Source organism: Natator depressus, chromosome 3 (genome assembly GCF_965152275.1).
Source record: "Natator depressus isolate rNatDep1 chromosome 3, rNatDep2.hap1, whole genome shotgun sequence".
Taxonomy (NCBI): Eukaryota; Metazoa; Chordata; order Testudines; family Cheloniidae; genus Natator; species Natator depressus.
Window position 1 is genome coordinate 169544805 of NC_134236.1, and position 25528 is coordinate 169570332.

Below are 25528 nucleotides of genomic sequence, written 5' to 3' on the forward strand. Positions count from 1 at the left end.
TTTCCGAGAGGTTTTCCGCGAGACCTCTCCGAGCTGCCGGTCTTCTACCAGGACCTCCTCCTGATCTGGAAACTGTTTTCAACGACCAGGTCTGCAGTGGCCACCATGGGAGCAGCTCTCCTCACGGAGCCCCTGCTACACAACCCCCAGCTCCGTGTGCAGGTGGCGGAGTCCCGCTCAGTGCGCCAGAGTTTGGTCCTGGCGGAAGTGACGAGAGTCGGAGACCTCCTGGACTACGACCGGGGAGACTGGCTGGATCCCCTGACGCTCACTCGGCGCATGGGGCTCTCCAGACCTCGTACCCCCCGGTGCGTACTTCAGGAGGTGAAGGCAGCCTTGACGCCCGCTGCTCAGGCTTATCTCAACCGAGCCCTGCGCGAGGGCGCACCCCGCCCACCCTCTACTGCAGGCCCGCCGGACCTTTCAATTGGGCCCCTACCCCGTAGATCCCAACAAACCCCTCACCCATGAACTGCAGCCGGTCAGCTTTCAAATCGCACCACGGAAATATCTATATACACTCACACTTCACACCCTTCACGCCCACACCCTGGTGTCCCGCCCCGATACAAAGTGGTGGGACCTCCTGCCACCTTTGGAGGGTGAGCAACCCCGGTGGGCCAGCCTGTATTCCACCTTGGTCCCGAGGCCCGTCGGGGACATTAGTTGGCAGCTTCTTCACAGAGCTGTGAGCACGAGCGTGTTTTTGACACGGTTCACCCCCATCCCGGATACTTGCCCTTTTTGCAACGTGAGGGAAACCCTGGCGCACGTATATTTAGAGTGTGCCAGGCTGCAGCCCCTTTTCCAGCTCCTCACGAATATTTTATTATGCTTTTGGCTACACTTTTCCCCTCACCTTTTTATCTTCACACTCCCCATCCCTGACCCCACAAAATCACGAGATCTTCTGGTTAACCTCCTCCTCGCCCTAGCTAAAACAGCCATTTATAAAACCAGAGAGAGGAGGTTGGCTAATGAAGCATCCTGCGATTGTAGGGCCGTTTTCCGATCCTCAGTACAGTCACGTATCCGGGCGGCGTCCACCAACTCCCTTGACGCCTTCAAGGAGCGGTGGGCGCTGTCCGAGGTTCTCTGCTCGGTGACCCCGTCTGGTTCCCTCCGTCTGACCCTTTGATTGAGGGGAAGAGCAAGAGGCCCCAGCTATTGCCGCTGTGGATACCATCATCACCGTCACCTAGGAGGGGTCCTATCACACATGGGTGTACGTCCGCGCCCCCCCCCCCCCAAACTGCCCACCCTGCAGCCATGCCCATCTTGTCGGGCACTCTCAGGAGAGGAATAATTGGTGACACTGGGCGTGGCACTAGGTAACGCGAGGGGGTGGAAGACCATGAGTGTCGAGGAAGCCCCCCCACTCTGGGCCCAGGCTAGCCTGAACACTTCTCCCTCCTGAAGGCTACTGTGTTATACCTTGCGTTTGCTTTTGTTTTGTTGCATAGTTTTGTTTTTTCCTTTTTGGTGATTCTTTGTAAGTGTTATGCAAATAAAATTTTTTTTTTTTTTTAAAAGCAAAAACCACTGCTCCCTGGCCCTCCTGTATCACAATATACTCGCTCCATTTTAAACAAAGTTTTTATTTAAGTTTGACATCATCCAAACTCAAACACTTAAACTCAGGGTAATACTAAGTTACAGGACATCTCTTAACCATATCTTAATGCCCATTAAAGATGTTTCCACTCAACAGACTGTATATTCACAATGAACTTCTTTCTGCCTGCAAACGATAAGGAAATATACATAGAATACATTAATCTCCCTCACAGCATAATGCAAAACCTTAATTAGACCCTCAGCAAACATTTAGTGTTGACAGAAAGTGCACAGGTTAAGTGTGTGGTGTGTTAAGTGTTTAAGGGGGAAGAGTGCATGAGACTGTAATTAATGTTACCTTCTAAAGGAAATTAATGTGTTGTACATAGTACATTTTCTTATATATTGGAGACAAAATATTCCTTACAAAAGCATAGAATCTGCTCCTGTCAGTGTACAGATGCTGTGTAAACATTAAGGTATGGTAAAGAGATATCCCATTAGTAGGCATTTTCTTGAATTTTAGAGCTTGAGTTGGAGGGACCACTAACCTCAAGACCTTTTAAACAAAGTTTCTGTTTATCGAATTTCCCAGATTTTTAATACAGCAAGTGTAGGAGAGAGGTTTTGGTTTTTTTGTTTTTTTTTTTTTTTTGGGGGGGGGGGGGAGGCCAAAGGGTGATAAGGATGCCCTTGACTTCCCCTATGGCATAGTCTACAGAGGGAGTGGGAATGTTTGCTGTTGGGGAAGTGGGAGACAGCATGCATGGTGAGGAAAGGACTAATTGTGTTAAGAAAGGTGGGAGAGGGAGGGGACAAAGAAGGCCTTTCTCTACACTTCCAACTCCAATACAATAGTTCCCGTATTCCTGAAAGTAGGGTAGGAGATCTTGTCCCATTCTGGATTTGCTCACACTAGAGCTCTAAAAATAGCTGTGTATACAGGGCTTTGAAGCAATGACTTGGGGTAGCCCAAGTCTGTCGACCAGGGATGGGAAGCTCACTTCCATAGGCTGTGCAGACATACCCGTAGTCAGAGGTACAGAGCTTTAACATGGCTGGAGAGATCTCAGAACTGGAGCTCCAAATTCCTCTCCCCCGGAAATGCTAGTCACTGCTCCCCAGTTGTGCCAAAGTTACGGTATACACCTTCTCCTCACAGTTTCCCAAATGTAGACCACAGGGAAGGACCCTTTTCCCTGAGGATAGTTTGTGGCTTCAGTCCCACCAGAAACAAAAGACCCAAGAGATGGCAATTTTGACTAGAGGCAGCCTCGTTTTCACATGGCAAGTGAGCACTTAAGTATACTAGATTACAGGTGAAGTAGAGTCCCAGTTTTCTGGGGGATGGAAGGGTAAGGAAAAGCTCTCCATCAGATTATTATTCAGCCCTGTGAAAGATGTACTGAGCTGGGAGCCAGAAGACCATGAGTTCAAATCTCATCTATTCCATTCACTCCAAAGACCTTATTATTGAGCAACATCTCATATCCCTATATTATGAGGTGGCAAAAATCATCCATGCCTTTCACATATGAAATAACTGAGAGGTTGCACAAGGTCATCTCTAGCAGAGCTGGGATAGACACCAGGGTGAGAGTCTCTCCCCTGCTCTTGCCACTTTATGCTGAGCAAGAGGGCTGGTAAGCAGCCTAAAAAGTCTCTAAAAAGATTCATTTCCATCCAGGAGATATTCATCTTGATGCAGGAACTGAAGAAGACAGCTACAGGCCATCTTCCAAAGACCCCCTTCAAAGTCCTTGCATAGGGGCATGCCAGAGATAATATGGCTGTGTGTGGGAGGAGTACATCAGAAGTGGGGCTGAAACATGTAGCACTGCAGAGATTCAGGGCAGCACTGCTGCCCATGGGCAGCCAAAGGCAGGCTAATATAACTTAGATGCAACCCCCTCCTGGCTTTAAAGCCACCTGAATGCCTCTTCCTCCTAGCCCGTTGATTCTGTGCTGCACCTCTCAATTCCTGTCATTGATTCTGCCCCTCAAAAAGCATTTGCCAAATATATATGCTTGGCTATGCTATCAGTAACCATGGTTCTAACCACAAGACTATGCACCTCTCAGAATTAGAAACAGAACCCAGAATTCCTTACTCCCAATCCCCCCCCCCCGCCACTACTCTAACCTAAAGACCATTATCCCCTCCCAGGTGGGAAAGAATCCAAGAATCCTAGCATTATATTGCTGTCTAGCAAATAACCAACCCACTGGTTAAGTGCCACTTCTCCTTTTGGGGCCATCTCTTCCACAAATAAAGTAGTGGCCATCTTTACTGAGGCCATGAGTAATTTCATACCCAATAGGTAGCTTCAGTCCCACTGTAAATTATGGAAAATGGTGGCCATTTTTAGTAGTGGAAAATTGTGAATGTGATGGGAAACACAAGAAAATACAATGGTTAGAACTTTGCTTAATTACAATCTATTTTTATTAAAATGTACATTCAAGGAATGCTGGCAATAACTTAACTGTATAGAAAGTGCGAATGATGATAAAACCACCATTTGTTAGCAAAAGGAATAAGAAGAAAAGTCAAAACACTAAAAATGTTTCAATGTCCCATTTAAATTTTAACTCAAAGTAAAAGATTTAGTTTAAAATACCTCTGAAAATGCAGGCTTTACTCAGACTCTGTGCTTGAAGCTTGGGGAAGATACAATGCATTTTTCATGCAAATCAAAGAATGAATCCTTCCCAAATTAAAAAAAATGGAACCCAATCTTAATTTAGAGGTGATGCCACTCCTCTGTAAAAGGGTATCTAGCTCATCGATCTTCAGTCTCAACAGGATAATTTATTACGTGGTCATTTCTCATTTTAAGTGTAGTATATGTGAAAGCTGCTGATCAATACGCTAAAACAATTACTGCTAATGATTCCTTCATATTGGCATAAGAATTTATCTGACTCGACATGAATGAAGATGAAAAAAATGGTAGAATACAAAGGATCAAATAGATCAAAGGAATAAAACCAGATAACTTTCACACTAAAATGCAAAAATGGTCAAGAATTGTTAAGTAGCGAGTTAGAAAGTGGCCATGCTCATCTTAAAGTGCAGACAATCTATTTCTTCTGATTCATCAAGCTCAAATGTGCCACTGACTGGCAATTCATCTACTGAAAGGGAAAGAAAATATTGATGAGTTTGATGATCCTGCAAGAAAGATTTTTTTCCAAGGTCACCGCTGTTATCAAAATGTAGCTAGAATGATCATTTAAGTCCCTGTTCCAGGTTTTCCAGAAGCTTTTCAACATTAGCTTAGTTTAGGAATAGTATTTTTGTCCTTGACACACAAAAAACTGAAAGAATAATGAGAGATTTGGCTGTTTTTATGGCATAAAGGCTCAAACCTGAAATCGTTAAGATAGTCATAGGCAGAAATACTTCTCCCTAGATAGATTTCAACTCACTAGTGAAGAAAGAAAATTATGGAAAGAGCTAAAAGAATCAACACTGACATTAGATGGTAGGTTGAAAATGAGAAGTCATTCAATAATTACCACAAACATTTAGTCAAGAAAAGGAGTACTTGTGGCACTTTAGAGACTAACAAATTTATAAGAGCATAAGCTTTTGTGAGTGAGCTGTAGCTCACGAAAGCGTATGTCCTAATAAATTTGTTAGTTAGTCTCTAAGGTGCCACAAGTACTCCTTTTCTTTTTATGGATACAGACTAACACGGCTGCTACTCTGAAACCTGTGATTTAGTCAAGGAAATGTATTCTTGTTTAATGCTATTGATTCTACACATGAAAATAAAAACAGAATACTGTGTCCAAATTGCTGAAAATCCTAACCAGAAATCCAGAGAAAAAATTAAACAAAGAGGTCTTCACCAATTTTCAAAAAATGAAAATAAATTGAAAAAAAGATGAGAACTGAAATCATCCTGACGCAACATACTAATATTCAACACACTACTTGACACTTGTTGAGAATAAAGTATCAACTAACACAGTTCAAAAGCATTAACGTAAAAATCACCATCACTCTCTTGGTTGACTGGATGAAACTGGAAGACTGATGTCCCAACTTCTCAATTAAATTTAGTAGAACTGAGAAAAACTGTGTCTCTACAGCCAACTACCATAAGTATGCTGAAATTTGCACTGAGCACAAGGAAAACAAAACATATTTTATACAAGAAACTCTAGAAAGCCACTAAATGTATTTTAAAAAATGAAGAATTTACAGCAACTTCATAGATATGAGGGAGACCTCAATATTGATGCAAAATTATATTAATAAAAAAATTTGTTTTTATTAGATTATAAATTTGTTTGCATCTTTACTGAATATTAAGATACAGCTACAAATGTATTATAGCCAGAATGCCTGAAAGATATCTGTGGTATGTTTTAGTTAATTATGTTATAAAAATTTCAGGCTGGCTAAAGAAATTACAAGAGGTTTCTGCTTTCTGTCTCCCAAGAACAAGCAAATGGCCTCAGAAGATTATTGTACCTTAGCTATAAAGCCATGAGTGTTATACAAACTAAGAAAAGCTGCATTTTAAACATTACCTTGCTTTAACTTTTATACTATGTATTTTCTTTTGTTCTATGTTTAAAAGATATATTGGTTATTTAAATTTATGCTTTGTACAAAATATCCGAGACATTTAATTGATATACCAGATAGACTGTAACTCTAAGGACATTGGGTAAAGAGACAAACACCTGGCTGCATATTCAGAAGCTGAAGGTAGCACCTAAGCCAACCCCAATGGCATGAAGCCAATGAAAAGATAACAGCAACCAATTTGGAATCTAAACAAGCCTGAAAAAGATGTCTTCCTAACTTCACGGAAACAAAAAGGAAGAGTATTTTTAAAAAAAAAAAAAAACCCTCAGAAGTGAGCACACTCACACACACACACCCCACACAAATCCTGTGCTACCCTACTTAAACAGCAAGCATTCATCAACTTATCCTTTCCATCTCTATAAGAAAGCTGACACAACAGCTAAGGAAAAACAGAGAAGGCTCAAGGGAAAAAAAAAAAAAAAAACCCAAAGGATAGCTCCTCAAGATTTCAACATGGATTGGTGAAAGAAAGTTAACTAAGACACTGCCAAGAGATTAAATTTAAAACTCTTCTAATGATTTTATTGGGATATGAAAATGCTGTTATAAATTAAACCATTAATAGTTGCTGCTGTTAATCATCAAATGGTTAGACCACATACACCTGAAGAGGAGTCAGGGGCTTTACATTGGAAACAAAGGAAAAGAGGGATTTAATTGGATCTAAGATTCTAAATATTGGTCAATTGCCCTGTTTCAAGGCAGCTCTTTAAATGGCTTCTGCTCTAAATCACTGATTTGAATACCTCCTTCAGTTTCATAGGATTGAGTTAAGATTGCTTACTTTTCCCAGTTATAAACGAGCTGATTATTAATAACTAGACAAGTTCTATCTACCCTTAAACAGCTTCTAAGTATCTAATAAGATACTAAGACTGGGTTCATAATAATTTGGGAAAACAAAATACTTTGGTTTTAACTTATCAAATGAAGAGCATCCCCAGTGGTGGTCCACTCTCAAAGGTAATACATCTGTAAAAGCTCTCCATAGACAGACATACAGAAGAGATTGTAATGAAAGTAGCCAATTTATCACTTGTGTTTTATCATTTGTGTTGTTTTAATATTTTCTATTACTTTCTTCAATAATAAAATATCCATGGTTAATAATTCGGATTATTTTACTGGTTTTAATCCTGGTGTCCCCTAACTATGTAAAAGAACCCCTTTGAGTAAAATAGTGGGAGTCAGAATGATTGATACAGGTTATTCGTTACCCTACCTTTTGATTTTGGGTTTCCCTGATTTGTCAGTAAGAGAAAGGAGCTGGTCTACCACTTCTTGTTTCTCTAGATTACATTTTTCAGCAATTTTTAAAATAAAATTACTCTGTTTCCAACAATTTACAATTATCCCTTTCTACCCCACCCAGATTGTGACACTACTGCTGAAATGTTGTTAGAAATTTGGCTTGATCTAACTAATAAAGAACTGGAACCACAGAAGAACAAAATCAAAACATGATTCAGAGAAGCTATGGAACCTTTCCATTATTTAGCCAACATGACTGATCGCAAATATAAAGATCACATGTTGAATCCAGCACACGAAGAGGTAGCTGAAACATGGCTGATGGAATATAATCCTCTCTCTTGTCATTTTAAATTGAAGATCTAGATTTCTACCACAAATCTTTGTGTCTGAGTTTGTATTCACAGTTCTGACTGCATCATAAAGTAGAAAATTGTCCAAATAAAGTCACAGGAGACAGGCCAGTTGAATTTTATCAATTTTTAAAATCTCTGCATTCCTGTCCTGTAAACTTTGCATCATATGATCAAGTTTAGCTCATTCAGATAGATTTAGTTGAAACTTTATAATAGACTAGATGTTGAAAAAAGAAAGTTGGGTAACATCACTCTTCATCTTGTATGTACAACCTTAGTTCTGTGTCCATGCATTACAATAGCCTTTAGTTATATGGCCTAATGCTATTGCTCAAAGTACAATATATCATTCAATTTCCTCTACATCATTGGTTATACGTCATAATGAACTAATATCTTTCCTGACAGACTTTTTATATGATAAATTTTGTTCTCTGTGAGGGATGTATTTTAATAATTAAGGTTCTATCTTACAAACCATCACCTACAATATATAACTTCACTCACCTGTGGACCATATGAACGCATGGACTGTGAATGGCAGACAGTCAAGGAAATACCATTATACAAAAACTACAGCAAGCCATACTTACACAACATATATACTACATATTAAATCTAAAACAAACAACAATAGTGAAAATCTTCAGGTTTCTATAGGACTCCAAAGCCTACTTCAGAGCAAACCACTTCATCCCCTTAACTGCACAAGGAAGACTTTGATACTGGATTTTAAAACGTACAGATGCAAAATATCCAATACAAATGCAAACCTCTAGATTTACTTGCTTGTGTAAGATATCTCAGAGCAATGTGCCCTCCTGCAAACTTCATATACAACACAGAAGCCCTCCCACACATTTATATGAAAAGCATATTGAAGGTGTAAAGAAGCTAAGCATTCCTCTGGTATCCCTTTTATGGATGGGGGGGGGGAAATCAGTGCAAAATGTACATGCAGAGCACGACATTTTCAAGGGGTAATAAATCCATCAAATAAAAAAAATACAAGAACTCACAAAAGGCATTTATCCTTACAGAGGATTACTCAAATGCCAATTTCAGTGTTTTCCAACCATTTTGGCTACAAAGCTGTGAAAAACATGGCAAGATTTTATTATGGGAAAGCATAATTGATTTACTCTTTTAGTAAAATCAGCTGAATTGTTTTTGCTCAAATAATAAACAAAACCCCTTTTGGGCTGAAAATAAGCCTGGAAAATTTCAGCTTATGAAGGTAAAAGTTTCATAAAGTAAAAAAAAGCAACTGGCAAGGGGCTTGGTATTGAACTCATTAGTTATCCTTAGCAACAGAAGTCTTTGCCTCTAATGCTAACAGTATATATTTAAAAATTATTACTGGTTATTAATTTAAGGATCCACACTTTTCTCTTCTCTCTGTCTTCATTTCATCTTATCAATGGTTGACTTGCAACTTCCATGTTCTTTTAATGTAGTTTTTTTGGCTATCACTATACTGTTCACCATTTGCTGGTATTTGTTTGATATTTTGATAAACTTGGTAATCTACTACACAATTCAGTTCTTCTCTTCCAACTCTTGAATGCAACAGTAGCTTAGTGTGTCAACCCCCTTCTAATGTATGAAAGCCTCTGCTTCCTATAGAATCCTAAACATTAGGGTCAGAAGAGACAACTTGAATAACCCAAATTAATCTCTTGCATTTTGCAGAACTATTCTCTGTATCATTCCCATTAGGTTTCAGCTACTCTAAGATTTTTCTGAAAATCTCTTTTCTTGGCACTCATGTTGTTGTATTCATGCAGCTCTGTAAGTGATATCACTAATACAGAATGGCTCCTAACTTTTTTAAGCACCTTGTCATCCAACCCTGCAGGGTGGTAACGCGAGCATTTGATCTATGTTAGTACTCCAACTATTGCTAGCACCAGTGGAGCTAAAACCAATTCCACAGTAATGTTGGGAGATTTGAAGAAAAACCGCAGTGTAGGGAAGGGCCAGTATATGTAGTCTAACCTGTTCTTAAGTACTGACAAACATGGAAATTCAACCATCTCCCATGGTAATCTAGATCCCTGACAGACTGCTCCTTATTGTTAATAACATTTTCTTAATGCCCAGTGTAAACTTTTCCTTCCTAACCTTCAGGACATTTGTCCTTGTCCTGCCATCATCAGTAATTGATTTATTCCTTCCTTCATTTATACTGTTACACAGAAGCCATACATGAAACTGTAAGTTGTACCCTGTCCAAGCCTTCTTTTAGAGTAAGCATATTTACCTCTAAGCACTTCCTCATATGCCCTTGAACCAAATTATTTGTTCTTACTCTAGTTTTACATTTATCCTTCCTATTTTATGGGGAGCACAACTGGACACAATAATCCAAGTATAGTCTCACCAAAGCTATGCAAAGAAGCACTATTATCCGTCTGGCTCCTTACATCAAAGAAAAATACTGTTATTTGGTTAGTATTTTGTAATAAGCACTGCAAGCTCAGACTGAGTTTGCTATTTCTCTGCTAGATTTACTGTCTACTGTCCTACAAAAAGGTGTTTCTCAGACTTACTAGTTTCCAACCAATGATCCCTCAATTTGAATCTGTGCTATTTACTTCCTTTTCATGTTGCATAGTATACCTTCATAATTCTTAATATTAAACAACCTCCACTCCTCCCAGCAAAACCTGCAAGAGTGAGTATAAATTTAAGAACTCAGTGAGTTTGAACTGGTGAATTTCTAGCTGCAGTCTCACCTTAGGGAAATCAGGTGTACAACTTTAGAGAGTGAACAAGAAGGGAAGGCCCAGAAAGGTGGCAGAAGTAGAGGATTTACAGAGCTATCCAAATGCATCATCTCAGATCATAAAGCATCCATTCTGTCCCTGTACTTTTCCCTCCATCCTTCATGCAGCATGGCTAAAGAGACGCTATCATTGGCTTCTCAACTGGGTCCTGTTTCACCAAAGCTCTTTAGTATATGTCTGAGCTTAGCCCTTTCTCCAAGGGGGGGGGAGAAGGGAGTGCAGGTGTGAAAATGAAATTAATGCTACTATAAGCAACATTAACTTATACTGTGAGAGTATGAAAGAAGCATTGCTCCTCAGTGGTGCACTCTCCGCCCATCCCAGCACACTGCCTGAAATCCCACCAAAGTCCCAAACCCCAGTGACCTGTGGGAAAGCAGCCCTAATAGAGTCACAGAGTGCAGTTAATAGGATACATTCCTTTCAACTGCTACTTTTGGTGACTTACTGCTCCATTTTGCTTCCAATTTTCCCCTCTGATGCAGCCCACTCTTCCAATCTTTCACTCACTTTTCCATTTAATACCATCATTGATTGAGTTTGCCACTCCTCCAATTTTTGTGTTGTCTGAAATTTTTATTAGTTGAAACTTTACCTTCTTCTATTATTAGTGGAAATATTAAACAATGTGCTTCCTGTATCTACCCCTCCAATGTATCTTACACTTGACACTGTGCCTTACTTGTTTTGTCTGAGGAGGGAGAAACATACGACAGATAAGGTTGTCAAAGTAATTCTGTAGTCTCATTTCAACCTGCCCCTTTCCTAGTTGTCCTCTGCTGTTTCCTGATACTTCTGGAGTTGCTCAAGCCAAACCTAAACTATCTACCTGATATTGAAAAAAATATGTTAATGTATTTTTTAAAAATTACTATCTCCACAATGACTGGAATTTCAGCTTCATATTGACTTTAAATCATTTTATAACAATATGTTTATTCTGAGAAATCATCTCAGCAAGTTTTATAATGGTAGCTACTAGTAGAAAATGTGGCTTCCCAAACTTCACCTCATGAAGTACTACTACATTTTTAAAGCTTTGTCAGTAACCAAAGTATTTCCACACTGCACAAATGTAGCTATAAATAATTTCACTGATCAAAATAAATTACACTTGCTTTCTTCCTTACAACTCTTAATATAAAGAGCTTTACATGAGAAAAACAACTTAGGTTTCTCAGTTAGCACTGATGTAAACTGGCATATGTTAACATGACTGGCATACTGAAAATATCTAAAATTATTTTAAATACATTAAAAGTACTTCTTTACTAGAGCTAATAAATACTATTTTAAGTTGATATTTTAATTGTGTAGATTTCAAATGTAACTATAATTATTTTGTTTCAAATGTTTTTAAAAAAAAACCCTTTGATATTTATTCTAACTGCTGAAATTTTTAACCTTGCAGATTCCCTGTAGTTACAAATAATAATAATAATATTGAACTAGTATATGGTGTTTTTAAAAAACAATACTTTCTATGAACATATTTTATGTCTAATGATGTGTGTGTGAAAATGTCTTGGACACACAGTAATTTCTGTATCTTAGTGCTGTAAGACGGAAGTCCTGCTGCTTTAGTCTGATTACACTGGGGAAGACAAAAGCAGTAGCATGTACCAGGGCTAATATAAAAACATGAATTTGATTAGTTGACTGGTAAAGGGGTTTGTCAAACGCTAAAGCCAAAGGCAAGGTGCTAACAAGCAGACCAAAGAAGGAAGAAAACCAAACTAGGAAGGAGAAGGGATTATATATACATATCACTAAAACTGGAAAAAAAATATTATTTATGAAACAGAATGGATGCTACACTCTTGCTACAGCCTATAGCGGGGGTTGGCAACCTTTCAGAAGTGGTGTGCCGAGTCTTCATTTATTCACTCTAATTTAAGTTTTCGCATGCCAGTAATACATTTTAACGTTTTCAGAAGGTCTCTTTCTACAAGTCTATAATATATAACTAAACTACTGTTGTATGTAAAGTAAATAAGGTTTTTAAAATGTTTAAGAAACTTCATTTAAAATGAAATTAAAATGTAGAGCCTCCCGGACCGGTTGCCAGGACTGGGGCAGTGTGAGTGCCACTGAAAATCAGCTCACATGCCACCTTTGACACACATGCCATAGGTTGCCTACCCCTTGCCTATAGTAATGAAATTCATTTCAACTCCTGCCTTCACCAAGAGAATTAAATCAATACTTAGCTGCTCAATTTCATAATGGGATTTGCATCAGATTTTCAGGAGAGCTCAGCTCCTGTTTAGGCCACTTTATTTAAGTGTCCAAGTGGAAACTGAGCTCTTTTGAAACACTGGCCCCGCACTGCAGGTAGTGAGCACTTTTGAAAGTCTGAATCTTTTTTTTTTTTTTTTTTTTTTTAAAACAGTTTTAGTAGTATTCTTCTTTCTACCACTCATCTTTCAAAAATAGATTTCAAATACAGAATTCAAAGGGTGATAAAAAAAATATCTTCAGATCCAATAAGCTCTGATGCATTTGGAGGAGATTCTCCATTTTAGGGATAAAAGTTAAGGCACTGTTTTAAAGGACACTGTCAACTTCTTTTTTTTTTTTGAGTGACTAATTTAAAAGATTCCAACTAATGATAGCACATCCTTTATATTATATAGGAAGTCCTGTCTCCCCCCCAAGACACCTGAGAAGGGATTTTTGTCTACCTCTGTTTAAAGGGGGCTTTTCAGTGTGGGAGAATTCTACTGACCAATTCTGGTTCCTATGTTGAAAGCTACTCCATGTGGGTGAACCCCTGCATGCACACAGGGCCCCCTGACTCTGTGTGGGGACTGGAATCTGCTTGCATAAAGCAACTTCCACAGTTATAGGAAGCCAAGCCCCTACCTTTGACAGTGAAACTGACTAAAGTGCTGGCAAATGTACAAAATAACCAAACTAATAAATAGTTTTGGAATTTATTTTTTTAAATGATAGCTTCTTTCAGCTACAGTAAGGGAAAAAATTTCTGACAAACGTTCTGAAATTGACAGTGTACCTTTACAGTCTCCTTCACCGGAAATTACAGTTTGGGGGTTTGTGCGTTTTTAATTACATTTATATTTTTTTCTCAAGATTGAATGAGGTTTCAAAACAAACTGTGAGGATTCAGGAGTGGCACCCCTTTCTAAACAGATGGTCATCTTCCAACACTACAACAAGTGTCTATCATCCCTTGTCCTCCCAAGTGCCCACTCCTTTTTAAAAAACAAAAAACAAAAAAAAACGCACAAGTGATGGTGTAAAGAACCTGGAGCAGACACAGACAGCCCTGCAAGTCTCACTCCCTGGGCAGTAGAGAGAAAGAGGGAGACTCCATCCTTTGGGGAAGGAGTTTTAAAGCAACTGATGAAGTCTCCCCAGGGAGGAAGAAGGGGTGGGGGGGGTTATCCTGCGTGGGTTTCGATGCGATCCACAATCTCTGTGACTGAAACCTGAGCCTCTCATTCCAATGGGCTTGAAAACAGGCGGAGCCCTGCTGGGGGGGCTGCCGCTAGCACCTATTGGAAAACCAGGGAGGTGGGCGGGCGCAAGACAAACCCCACTGGCGCCCCGCCCCGGGCCCCTGCCCCGCTGCAGCCCCGCACCACGGTGGGGGGCGCTCAGACCCTGAGCTAGTCTCCGTCTTCTCACAGCCAGCAACCAGTGAGAGGGGAGTGTGCAGCGAGGGGAGGCTTCGCCCCAGCCCAGGCGGAGTCCTCGGCAACACCCGCCCGGTGGCAGCTGCCTGGCACCCCCGGGGATTATTTATTTACCTACTCAGAGACTCCTCGGCGCAGCCACAACAGGGTGGGGAGAGGCCCGCGAGGGAACAGCACCCCCCACCCACCTCTGGGGTAGCTGCCCTGCTGCAGCCACAGGCGCCGGGCACCATAGGCTGCAGCCAGCCAACCCCACGGCGCAGCCGGCCACCCGGGTACCACCGCGACTGCTCGGCGCCACAGTCCCGCTTTGCCAGGGATTATTTACCTGAGTGGGGAGTGAGCCCCTGCGCCCCGCTGGTCCCTAGCCCAGGGGAGCCCGCTGCTCCCCATGCCCGCTGGGAGGAGGATGTTCAGGAGGAGGGGAGCCCGTTATTGGCCTACTTACCATCAATCGCCATGATCTTCCAGGTGGGCCGTACCAAGTGCAGCGCACGCAGGAGACACACCGATAGGCAGAGGCTGGAAGAAAGAAGCAACGGGAGAGGGGGGCCTAACAGGGGAGGGAGAATGGCGCGTGCCAGGGCAGTGGAGCTGCGCGTGACTCCGCCCCCTTTCCCCGGGCCAGAGGCGCGCCCAGATTCGAAAGGGCGGCAGTTGGGTGGCGGTGGTTGACACGGAGGCCAACGGCCGTTGGTGCCCTGGTTCCCGACTGCTGCTGTCAGCGGCCGCCAGCGACCCCGGGCTGCGTTCCATCCTGCTGCTGCTCCAAGCCTTGCGCGCGCTCTTCCGCTCCCTGAGCCCAGGGAAGTCCATGGGGTTTGTGCCTGTGACTCCAGTGGAAGCAGGATTTGGCCCTGTTAGGGGGTACAATGGTCATTTCTGCTGCACAGCCAAGGAATCGGGGCCCAAATCCTGAACGCACTACAGCTTGTTGGGAATTTTGCCCTAGCGTTCAGCAGGATCAGGATTTGGTCCATTTAAAATTCGGCATAAAGTGCACATTCTTGCCCAACTGCCAAAAACAGTTACTTGATTTTTTTTTCCAGCAAAGGCAAAACTTTTCCCATCCAAAATAGGCAGAATTTTGAAATTTTGCTCATCTGGTATCAATAGCTGATCATCCTTGAAATTTTAAGACCGTTCCAGTTATTGTTAAAAGTGGTATTTTTTCAAATGGGGGGGCATACAATTGTCCAGGTTTTGGAAGTTTTATTTGTTTAAAAAACTATGCATTGATTCATATAGAAGACTGGGAATGTAAATACATTCCCAATTTTACATACACCACAGTAACTTTAAAGCTCATGTGCTCACATGCTTATGCAGTAGGTAAAGGTATGTCTGTGGGATCACGGCAAAAAAAGTGAATGAGGTAGTCTTAATTCTGGCATTTCCTTAACTTTAAAGTGCCTCATTTTGCAACATTAAGATTACATAAACAGTACAGTAGAAGGTTAATTTTTAAACATGTAAAAGTCAAAATAAAATCAATTATGTAGAATCATACTGACTCTTCCCCCCCCCCTATGGGCCATCAGCAGGGTTTGACTGCATCTGGCAGTCAGAGGCTTAGGGACACCCAGAGCATGGGGTTGCATCCCTGATCATCTTGGCTAATAGCCATTGATAGATAAATTCACGGAGGGATAGGTTTATTTCTTTTGTAACCCCGTTATACTTTTGGCCTTCACAACATCCCCTGGCAATAAGTGCCACAGGTTGACTGTGTGTTGCGGGAAGTAGTATTTCCTTATGTTTGTTTTAAACATGCTGTCTATTAACTTCATTGGGTGACCCCTGGTTCCTGTGTTATGTGAAGGGGTAAATAACACTTCCTTTTTCACTTTCTCCACAAAATTCATGATTTTATAGACTGCTATCATATCCCCCCTTAGTCATTTCTTTTCCAAGCTGAATAGTCCCAGTCTTTTTAATCTCTCTTCATATGGAAGCTATTCCATACCCCTAATCATTTTTGTTGCTCTCTCTGTACCTTGTCCATGTCTAATATAGGTGAGATGGGGTAACCAAAACTGCATGCAGTATTCTAGGTGTGGGTGTACTATAGGGATATGTACTGGCATTAGGATATGTACTGTCTTATTATCTATCCACTTTCCTAATGGTTCTTAACATTCTTTTAGCTTTTTTTTTTTTTTTTTTTGACTGCCACTGCACATTGAGCAGATGTTTTCAGAGAACTATCCACAGTGACTCCAAGATCTCTTTCTTGATCAGAGACAGCTAATTTAGATCTCATCTTTTTGTATGTATAGTTTAGATTGTTTTCCAGTGTGCATTACTTTGCATTTACCTGCATTGAATTTCATCTGCCATTTTGTTTCCCAGTCAACCAGTTTTGTGAAATCCCTTTGTAACTTTGCACTCCTCACTATTTTGAGTAATTTTGTATCATCTGCAAACTTTGCCACTTCACTTTTTACCCCCTTTTCAGCAGAGGGTGTATTGAGAACAAAAAGAGATACAGTCTCCCTGCTCTCCATTTTTGTGCCTGGTAGCAGCCAGAAGGAGTAACTGCAGGCAAAGTCCTGCTCAGCTACAGCCCAAGGCCAGAGTATATTCAGTTGCTATGTAGGGATGGCACATGTATAGTCTGGTTGATGTGTATGAAGGGAGGGAACGTGCCCATTGCAGATGGATGTTCAGAGACTGTATCTGCCAAAATCTGAGTCTCTGAGCATGTGAGAACTGAGATTTTTAGTGGTTTATGATTTGGGGAAATTTTCACAGGGGCACACCCTGGCACAAGTATACCCCAGTCAAATTTCAAGTCCCTGCTCTCAATCATGGAAGCACTAGATCTTCGCAGCTAAACCATTGTAAGAATTTTTTTTAAACAAAGGCAAAAAACAATTTCCCCTAATGTCACTCTCTGAAACGGCTGAACCATGTTAGCTTAAATTAAAAAAAAGCCTGAGGCAGACACCCAACAAGTAAAATTTCAACTCAAATGATTTACGTTTAGCCAAGTTATCAGCAACTGTAAACAGGGTCTTATAATGGAAAGTGTCAGGGAACTTTAATTATAGGTGTCACCACCTGAACTGTTTATAATATTTACCTCAATTCTCCTAATCACAGACACAACAGGAGACATAAGGAAAAATTCATAACTCCTCATCCATTCACTGTTCTATATTGACCCTCAGTTAGCTTTCCATAGATCTATCAGTGTTAACTTATTTCCTCTCTAAATTTATTTTTTTGCCTTTTTAAAAACTGGAACACACACACACAAATAACAAAAAACAGATAATGTTGACTAATGGTTATCACCAAACAGTGCTACATACACTTTCTTCCTGAATATTTCCTGTTTTAATCACACCACACTGTCTCCATGCCTTCTTTCATTTGAACGGTTAGCCTGGGTACTATTTTTATCTGAGTTTGATCCTAGGAGAGACTGAGTTTATATCTGATAATTTGTTGTTTTGAACTTTCAGAAAATCCTTAAAAAGAGGCTGTGAGGGGTTTGGTTTGGTGCTGTAGGAAGACTAGAGTATATACTATCCCTAAAAACTTCTATGCAATTTGACTTTGGTTGTTAAGAACCATCTTGTTTGACTATATTGTACGGCCGGTTCTGAGTAGTGGGTTAAGGAATCTATTGGATCCAAATATCTCTCATATTTTTTTCTAGCAGTATCTCCATTTTGTTGGGGTAATGTCATGTCACATAACCCACAGTGGGGCTCCCGTTGGGTAAAGGAGTCTACCCCCACAGGTCTGGGCTCCAGTTTGAAAGACATTAATCAATCATCCCAAATTTGTGGGTGGCCTGCAAAAAGTTATCCCATTGTCCAACGAGACAAACTTGTGTGTCACAACACATTAATGGTGTGCAAGCATGTGACAAACTCAGATAAGTGGCAATCCTTCCTGTGAAGGCTGTGAGTTAATTGTTGCTTGAGTCACAAGTAAAATGGTGATTGGAAATCTCATCCCAGTCCCCATTTTGTCACATCAGAAAATCTCCACATACTTAATCCCAATTAGCTGTTTGCTCAGGAAAGAGTTCCAGGACTAAAATAATAGGTGTCACTCCAGGTCAGCAAAGAGTTATATTGGCAAAGATGTGCGAGGAAGCATGAACACTGCTTGCCAGCACTATCCCTGGCTCAAGTCAAAATTAATACATTCACATGTACTATGTTTACATTTTTTAATCTTTATACTAAATCAACAGACCATAGAATAATGTAGTGGTGGTCAGCAATGTCCTATTTTTTCAACTGCAATGTTACTAAAAGAGGGACAAAGCTTTAAATCAAATTGCAAAATTAATTCTTTGTTTGGGCCATATAAATCAGTTTTCTTTTAAAAATAACGTGGATGCTTGTGACAAACCGAACTTTGTCTGAATACATATTGCCCTTTATAAAAGTAATATAAAGGATCTGCTGATGTGTAAAATTCTCTCTGCCAAATCCAAAGAGCCAGTCATTTTGTTGAGAGAATTACTAATTATTATTATGGCTACGATTATGTCACAGAAGTCATGGAATCCATGACTTCCAGAGACTGCCAGGACGTTTTCTGCTTCAGCCCTGGAGCCGCAGGGCTGGAGCTGTCAGCCAGTGGGGGCGCCAGAGCTCTCAGCTGCAGAGGCCCCACAGCTCCCAGCCCTGGAGCCCCGCACAGCTCCCACAGGTGATAGAGGGTCTGCAGCTCCCAGGCGCCTGCCCGAAGCTCCAAGCCATGGAGGGGGGCCCCTGGAGCTTTGAGCTGCAGCAGGGGGCCCCCAGTGGGGGGCCCCCCGGCAACTCCCAGCCGCCACTCCTGGAGCTCCAAGCCTCCATGGGCAGTCAGGGCCAGCAGCTCCCAGCTGCTGTGAGCGGCAGCAGTAGTGGGTGCTAGACCCCCATACACCCCATTTTGTCAGGGTTATTTTTAATAAAAGTCATGGACAGGTCACACGCTTCCATGAATGTTTGTTTATTGCCAGTGACCTGTCCGTGACTTCTACTAAAAGTTACTGTGACAAAATCTTAGCCTTTATTATACATGATGATGTTGGTCTCTTATTTGTACAGGAGGGCATTAATACACAAATATGCAGCTAATTTATTATAAGGTTTTCAGCAACTATGTGAGAAAACAGCACGGTGACCCACAAATGCACTAAGTGAAAGCTGATTCATAGGTTAGCAATAGGTTTAATACTGAAAGAATACCATGTGTGTGACTAATCCTTCACTCACACTAACCTGCCACAAATGATTCAAATAACTGGCAAATTATAGAGCACTTTTTAATCCCATAAGTCCCAACGCATTTAACAAAATTATCTACATAGGGATCACTTCACCCATTATTGAAACAGCCAATTCTGGGATGAAAAAAGCCTTTGGAAAGTGCACAACAGAACTGCATGGTAGTCTTTCAGTTTCCACTCCAGATCTCTACAAAAGGGAATTTTTGATAATCAGAATGCAGTTACCTAATTGGAGTTGAGACCTGGTGTCATCCCAGTACTTGAAAAATGGTCCAGGAGATTTTTAAAATGAGTATTAAATGGACAGAACCGAAATTCACATTGCATATGAAAGATGACATCTCAACAGCACAGAGCCCCTTATCATACTGGGTCATTGGTTAAATAGGAAAAAGTGCCACTTACTGTATCACTTACAACATTTCCTGCACCAAACAGATTTTCCTTACAGGTTACCCATCCAAAGAATAAACCCTATCGAAGTCTGCTTAGTTTGTGAGATCTGTTGAGATCATAGCACAAGGAGGTATGGATGAGAGATAAGTAAAAGGTAAAACAGGAGAGGAAGGATTGTCCAGTGGTTAGGACACTAGTCTAGGACTTAGGAGATCTGAGTTTAAATCCTTGCTCCACCACAGACCTCCTGTGAGACCTTGAACAAATCACTTAGCTGGCCTGTAGGAGGCTATTTAATTGACTACACCACCTGAGTGGTACCACAGGCACTGGCTTCTAATTTTCCCCAGGGGTGCTCAACCCCTGCTCAGGCCCTGCCCTCACCCCACCCCCCCAAGGCCCCTCCTCTTCCCACCCCTGCCTTTTTCTGCCTCCTTCCCCCAAGCACACCCCATCCCCGCTCTTCCCCCACCCTCCCAGCACCTCCTACAAGCTGCAGAACAGCTGATCTGTGGTGGGTGGGAGGCGGAGGCGCTGGGAGGGAGGGGGATGAGTTGATCAGCTGGGCAGCCAGTAAGGGGGAGAGAGGGGAGCTTGGCTGCCAGTGAGTGCTAAGCACCCACTAATGTTTATCTGTGGGTGCTCCAGCGCCTATGAGTGGTACCAGCTCAGCAGACTGGCTTTTAAGCCCAGCTGCAGCAGTTCAATGGATGGTCAAAGCATTTACCTATGGCTGTGCTAGTTCCTGCCCTACTCTACTTCGTTCCCCCTCCACTCCAGGTAACCCAGTTCTGACCCTCAGCTTGGATTTCTGACTTTGGCTCTGACCCTTTGCTCTTGCATCAGGCCTCTGATTCCTGGACCCTTAAACTAGCTCTAACGAGTGGGCTCAATGCCTGCTCTCACCACTAGATACAACCACCCACCTCCCAGGCACTGAGAGATTGTGTCACTTTCACCTAATTTTTGTTTTAAAACAAAAAACCCCACATTTTGATAAAGTCAAAACATTCCATTCTAAAATGTAGTATTGACTATTTCATTTCAAAGTGACTTTGTTTTGAAAATTTCTTTATATTATAAAAAAATTAAATATCAAAATTGAAATGAGATGTTTTGATTTTTATCAAAACTAAACATTTGACCCAAACCAAATTTTTTTCAGAAATTTCATCTTGCAGGAAATTTCAAAATTTTATTTTTGTTCTCAATCAAAAAAAAACAAAACAAAACAAAAAAAACCCAAGTTTCAAATCTGCAGAATCTCCTGCGATATAGAAATTCTGGTTCCCACACAGCTCTAGTCTTCCAGAGTCCCAGCAAGAAGCAGAACAACGTGCTGTACAGTACTTTTCTGAACCCTCCCACTATGGGGAAAGGGGTTGTTCATGGGGACTTGAAAAGTATCAGACTTTAGCAATACCATCATAAATAACATATTAACAAAGAAAACACCAGACCTGCTCAAGACAAAACCTATCTTCTTCCTGTGACAGAGCCAGACCAATGGGGTAGAGGAGTCTGGTAGAAGGCAAATATGCTAGCCACTGGATGAATTCTTTTCTGTTCTCTGAGTGACCAGAACAGAGGCTGCTCTAGAACAATCAGGAACCTGCTAGAACTAATTAAGACAGGCAAGCTAATTAAGACACCTGGAGCCAATTAACAACTTACTAGAATCAATTATGGCAGGCAGGCTAATCAGGACACCTGGTTTAAAAAAGACCTCCCAGCTCTGGGGGGCAGGCATGCAGGGAGTGAGAAGGTGTGCTGCTGGAGGGCTGAAGAGTACAAGTGTGATCAGGAGAAAGAGCCTATAGTGAGGATAAAGAAGGTGCTGGGGAAAGGCCATGGGGAAGTAGCCCAGGGAGTTGTAGCTGTCACGCAGCTGATACAGGGGATATTGTAGACAGCTGCTATCCACAGGACCCTGGGCTGGAACGTGGTGATTGGACATAGGAGGAGTCGACCTGGTCTGTGAGAAACCCCAGAAGGGAACGTCTAATTTGGAAAGGGATCTGGCCTGTCCCTGACCCACTAGGTGGGACACAGAGACTGCAGGGATTGTTCTCCATTTCCCCCATGCTGGCCAGTGATGAGGTTAGCTGAGCGAATGGCAGGTTTGAGCCTCTAGCTGAAGCAGCCAGACTGAGGGCTGCCATGAACCTCTGAGATTAGCAAATCCACCAAAAAGCGCAGGACCTACCAAGGCAGAGGAAGAACTTTGTCACATTCCATATCTTCAGAAAAATTTCTTCCCAGGGACATTATTGCACTAGCAAATGAAGAGATGGTTGAAACAATTATGATACAGTGCTATGCCCAAATTGATTTGGGATCTCAGTTTACATCTTTCACTAAGAATTTTTGGCAGCGATGTTGTGAACACTGCCAATTGGAGCTGAAATTGATGTCCATTCAGATTAGTTTCCCATGAAAAATGTCCCTATTAAGGCATTAACAACTTACCTTCTAATTTGAGGGTTTGCATAATCATTTTGTTGGTACCAAAGAAAGTTTGAGTGAATATCTGTGGCTCTTAGTCTTTGTCCCTTATGGCTTCTGAAAGCTTCCCTCTACTGACAAAAATTGTTTAGCTCCCTTTGGTGAGAACAATCTACCAGCCACCATAAAGAATGAAATAATTTGATCAGTGCTCAAAAAGATTACTCTTGAAGCAAATGCTGTGGTCTACTATTGCCCAGTGTCTAGCTTAGCATGAATGAATAAATTGATTTAGAAAATAAAAAGAGAGCATTTCTAATAACACTTAACTTCTACCATCATCCTAGACTCCATACGGTCAGGTTTTCAGTGAGGATCTGGTACTGGTCAGCAATTGCCTATAAGCTATGGCAATGAACAAACAGTTATGATCAGGGTTTCTATTGCTAAATCTTTCAGTATCATTTACCTTCCACACATATATGAACTAAAACATTTATGCATTTTATTTTATTTAGTGCTCCATTATCCAAATCCTGTAACGAAGCACTCTTCTGTCCCAGATAGAAAGGATAATTAAACTTACTGGTATACTCATAAAAAGCCAGACCTGCTCAAGTTACCAAAGTAAACCTTACTCCACAGTGTATACTATACTTTACATTATAGAGTTCCAAAACAAAGAATTAAGTTACAGTTAAGGTTTTTAAGTGCAATTCAAGAGAAAATATACCAGTAAATACATACTTTTTACACACATGTGAGCACATGCATGTACACACACACACACACACACTGATTATGTAAACAATTCTGGCACAAATTTAACACAAAATTCATGCACACCCATACCACTGAACAAAACATATATCCGTGGCCACCTGCAAACAGCCATAACTCCATCCTGTAACAAAATATCCACAGTACTTATAGTCTAAATGAACCATTCATCTCAACTTTCAAAATTATGCACAAAATTTAATACAATCTTTACATGAGTAAGAATAAGGTAATAGGTCTGGCATGTCCACAACTATAAGTTACAGTCACATCCCTTATAGTATGTAAGCACATCCAAATAATAATAGTTTCTTGCTGAGAAGAATAATTCCATGTACTTTTAATTAGACAGATATTAGAGATTAGCAATTGTGTGACTGATGTACTATATAAACACACATCAGATCATAAAACCATGTCCATTATTTAAAAAAACAAACTGCCCTTGTCATAAAAAGCCATCACACTTGACACCATAGAACAAATATATGTGCTTATTCAATTAAGCATATAGAAAATGTTAAGAAGGTCTGTAAGGGCATTGTCCAACTCACATTAATTGATCAGTATTAAAATCAAAAGAAAGGCTACCATTGCCTTTCACAGAAGCTGAAACAGGCCCTAAGATAGTAGTATATATATAAGATAGATGTGTATATATATACAATCATAGCTCTGTCCCTATATATATAGGGCTTTCCACTTAGACTTTCAAAAGTGTAGGAGAAAAATTTTATTTTTTCTCCTCCCTTAGAATAATGAAACCATGTTATTACTAATAGTTCTTTGTTATGAAAAATTAAAAAGGTGGAGGGAGAGTCAAAATATTCCTTTAAGAATTTTCAATGCATCTCTAGAATATATTTAATCAATGGGTTTTTATGGTTCTTACCATTTCTCATTTTATGCCTCATGTTACATAATTTCCCAGAGTGCATGGAGAGTAATGGGGAAGGTATTGGAAGTGGACTACTGAGGTTGGTCCATGGGGGGAGAGGTGCTGGTGCCTAAAGCCTAGGCCTTGTCAAGGGGATTTTTCAAGGGCAGTGGTGGGGTTGCTGTGGATTAATTTGGAAGTGAAATTGATAACAGTCTCAAGGTATTTTCTAGTGTTAGTAATTTACAAATTATGTGCAAATCCTGTTTACCTTGAACAGCATTGGGCAAATATAGACACAGGCTTTTTCACCTGTCCAAACCCCAGTTAAGACACCACTCGGTCAGCCCTGATTGTCAAGAAACAGCTCCCTTCATTCTCACTCTTGGTGTCTGTCTCATTGCTTTTAGTGCACTGTCTCTTTGTATATTCTGCCTCCCCCTCGTCCCACCCTGATAACTCATCAGCCCAAAGCCAAAAACTTTGGACAACATGGGTGAGCTTTGTGTAGCTGCTCTGCACATAAAGGAACCTCACAAAGATTTGTCCACAGAGACCAATTCCTCTGATAGTCTGTATTAGACAGAATTTACCCACTGAATCCCCTTAGCAGCCATCTGGGTGCAGTTGCAGCTGCCAGACCTTAGAGAATATACTTGTATGCTTAAAGCATTTTAAGCAATAAGAGGTGTATATGCAAATGAAATGTCAACTGTGTTATGTGATTGAGTTACTTTTGATGCTGTAGTCCCAACAACGCTAATTTGGCATCTGTAAATGGTTTAAAGGAAAACATTGCCTATCAAGCTGACCAGTATTGTCTCATTGTTTTCTTGTACTCCCTATCTTTGTATCAGATTGTAAACTTTGGGGCAGGGACTGTCTTTTTGTTCCATGTTTGTATAGTGCCTACCACAAAAGGGTCTTGGTCCATGACTGGGTCTCCTAGGCACTACCACAATACAAATAAATAAAATTATCTGTATACTGGCAACTCTCACATTGACAAAAACTAACCCTTGGGATGGAATGGAACTTTGAGACAGAATGTTTGCTGGTGTAACTGAGAGGCAGTCAGACAGAAAGAGCAGCAGGGCTGACAGGAGAAGCAGCACTGTGGAATTGAAAGTCATAAGGAAATTTGGCCCTTTCTTTACAGGATGCACTTTTCATATAACAGAATTATTCTGTGGTTTGTATGTGTTTATACTGCCAGAATGCCCTTTTCATTACAAAGGCTATATAGCATAAATTCTACACTGGAGGCATGTTATGAAATTACTGTGCAGGACTGAAGTAAAAACTTAATGTACTTGATGCAGTAAAATATATAGTTTGATAGAGTTGTAACATAGGAAAGCCATGCAGTTACAGTTTGAGATTGAATTAACTATTTCAGATTAATGTATATAAAGCTGCCCTGCTGATTTGAGTTAACAAATGTGTAATTCTGTGTCTTGTTATTAAAATGTTATTAAAATACTCAATTATCAGTTTTGTTTATACTGAGACACATCTTATAGACAGAGACACGTGTTATGCTGACGGGGAATATTTAAAAAACCAC

General features: G+C 40.8%; 1 protein-coding gene across 3 annotated transcripts in view; it reads right to left on the minus strand.

Annotated features, from left to right (window-relative positions):
- The window catches only part of SYT14 (synaptotagmin 14), a 175146-nt gene extending 160398 nt beyond the window's left edge, over positions 1–14748 (minus strand). For 2 of the 3 annotated variants that reach the window (XM_074949326.1, XM_074949324.1), the window contains exon 1: positions 14670–14748. In XM_074949326.1, the coding sequence (XP_074805427.1) occupies positions 14670–14682 (13 nt within the window). In that variant the 5' untranslated portion in view covers positions 14683–14748. Of the gene's footprint in view, positions 1–14549; positions 14634–14669 lie in introns of those variants that run through there. The other variant, XM_074949327.1, reaches the window with a different exon arrangement.
- Positions 14749–25528: the final 10780 nt, after the last annotated feature.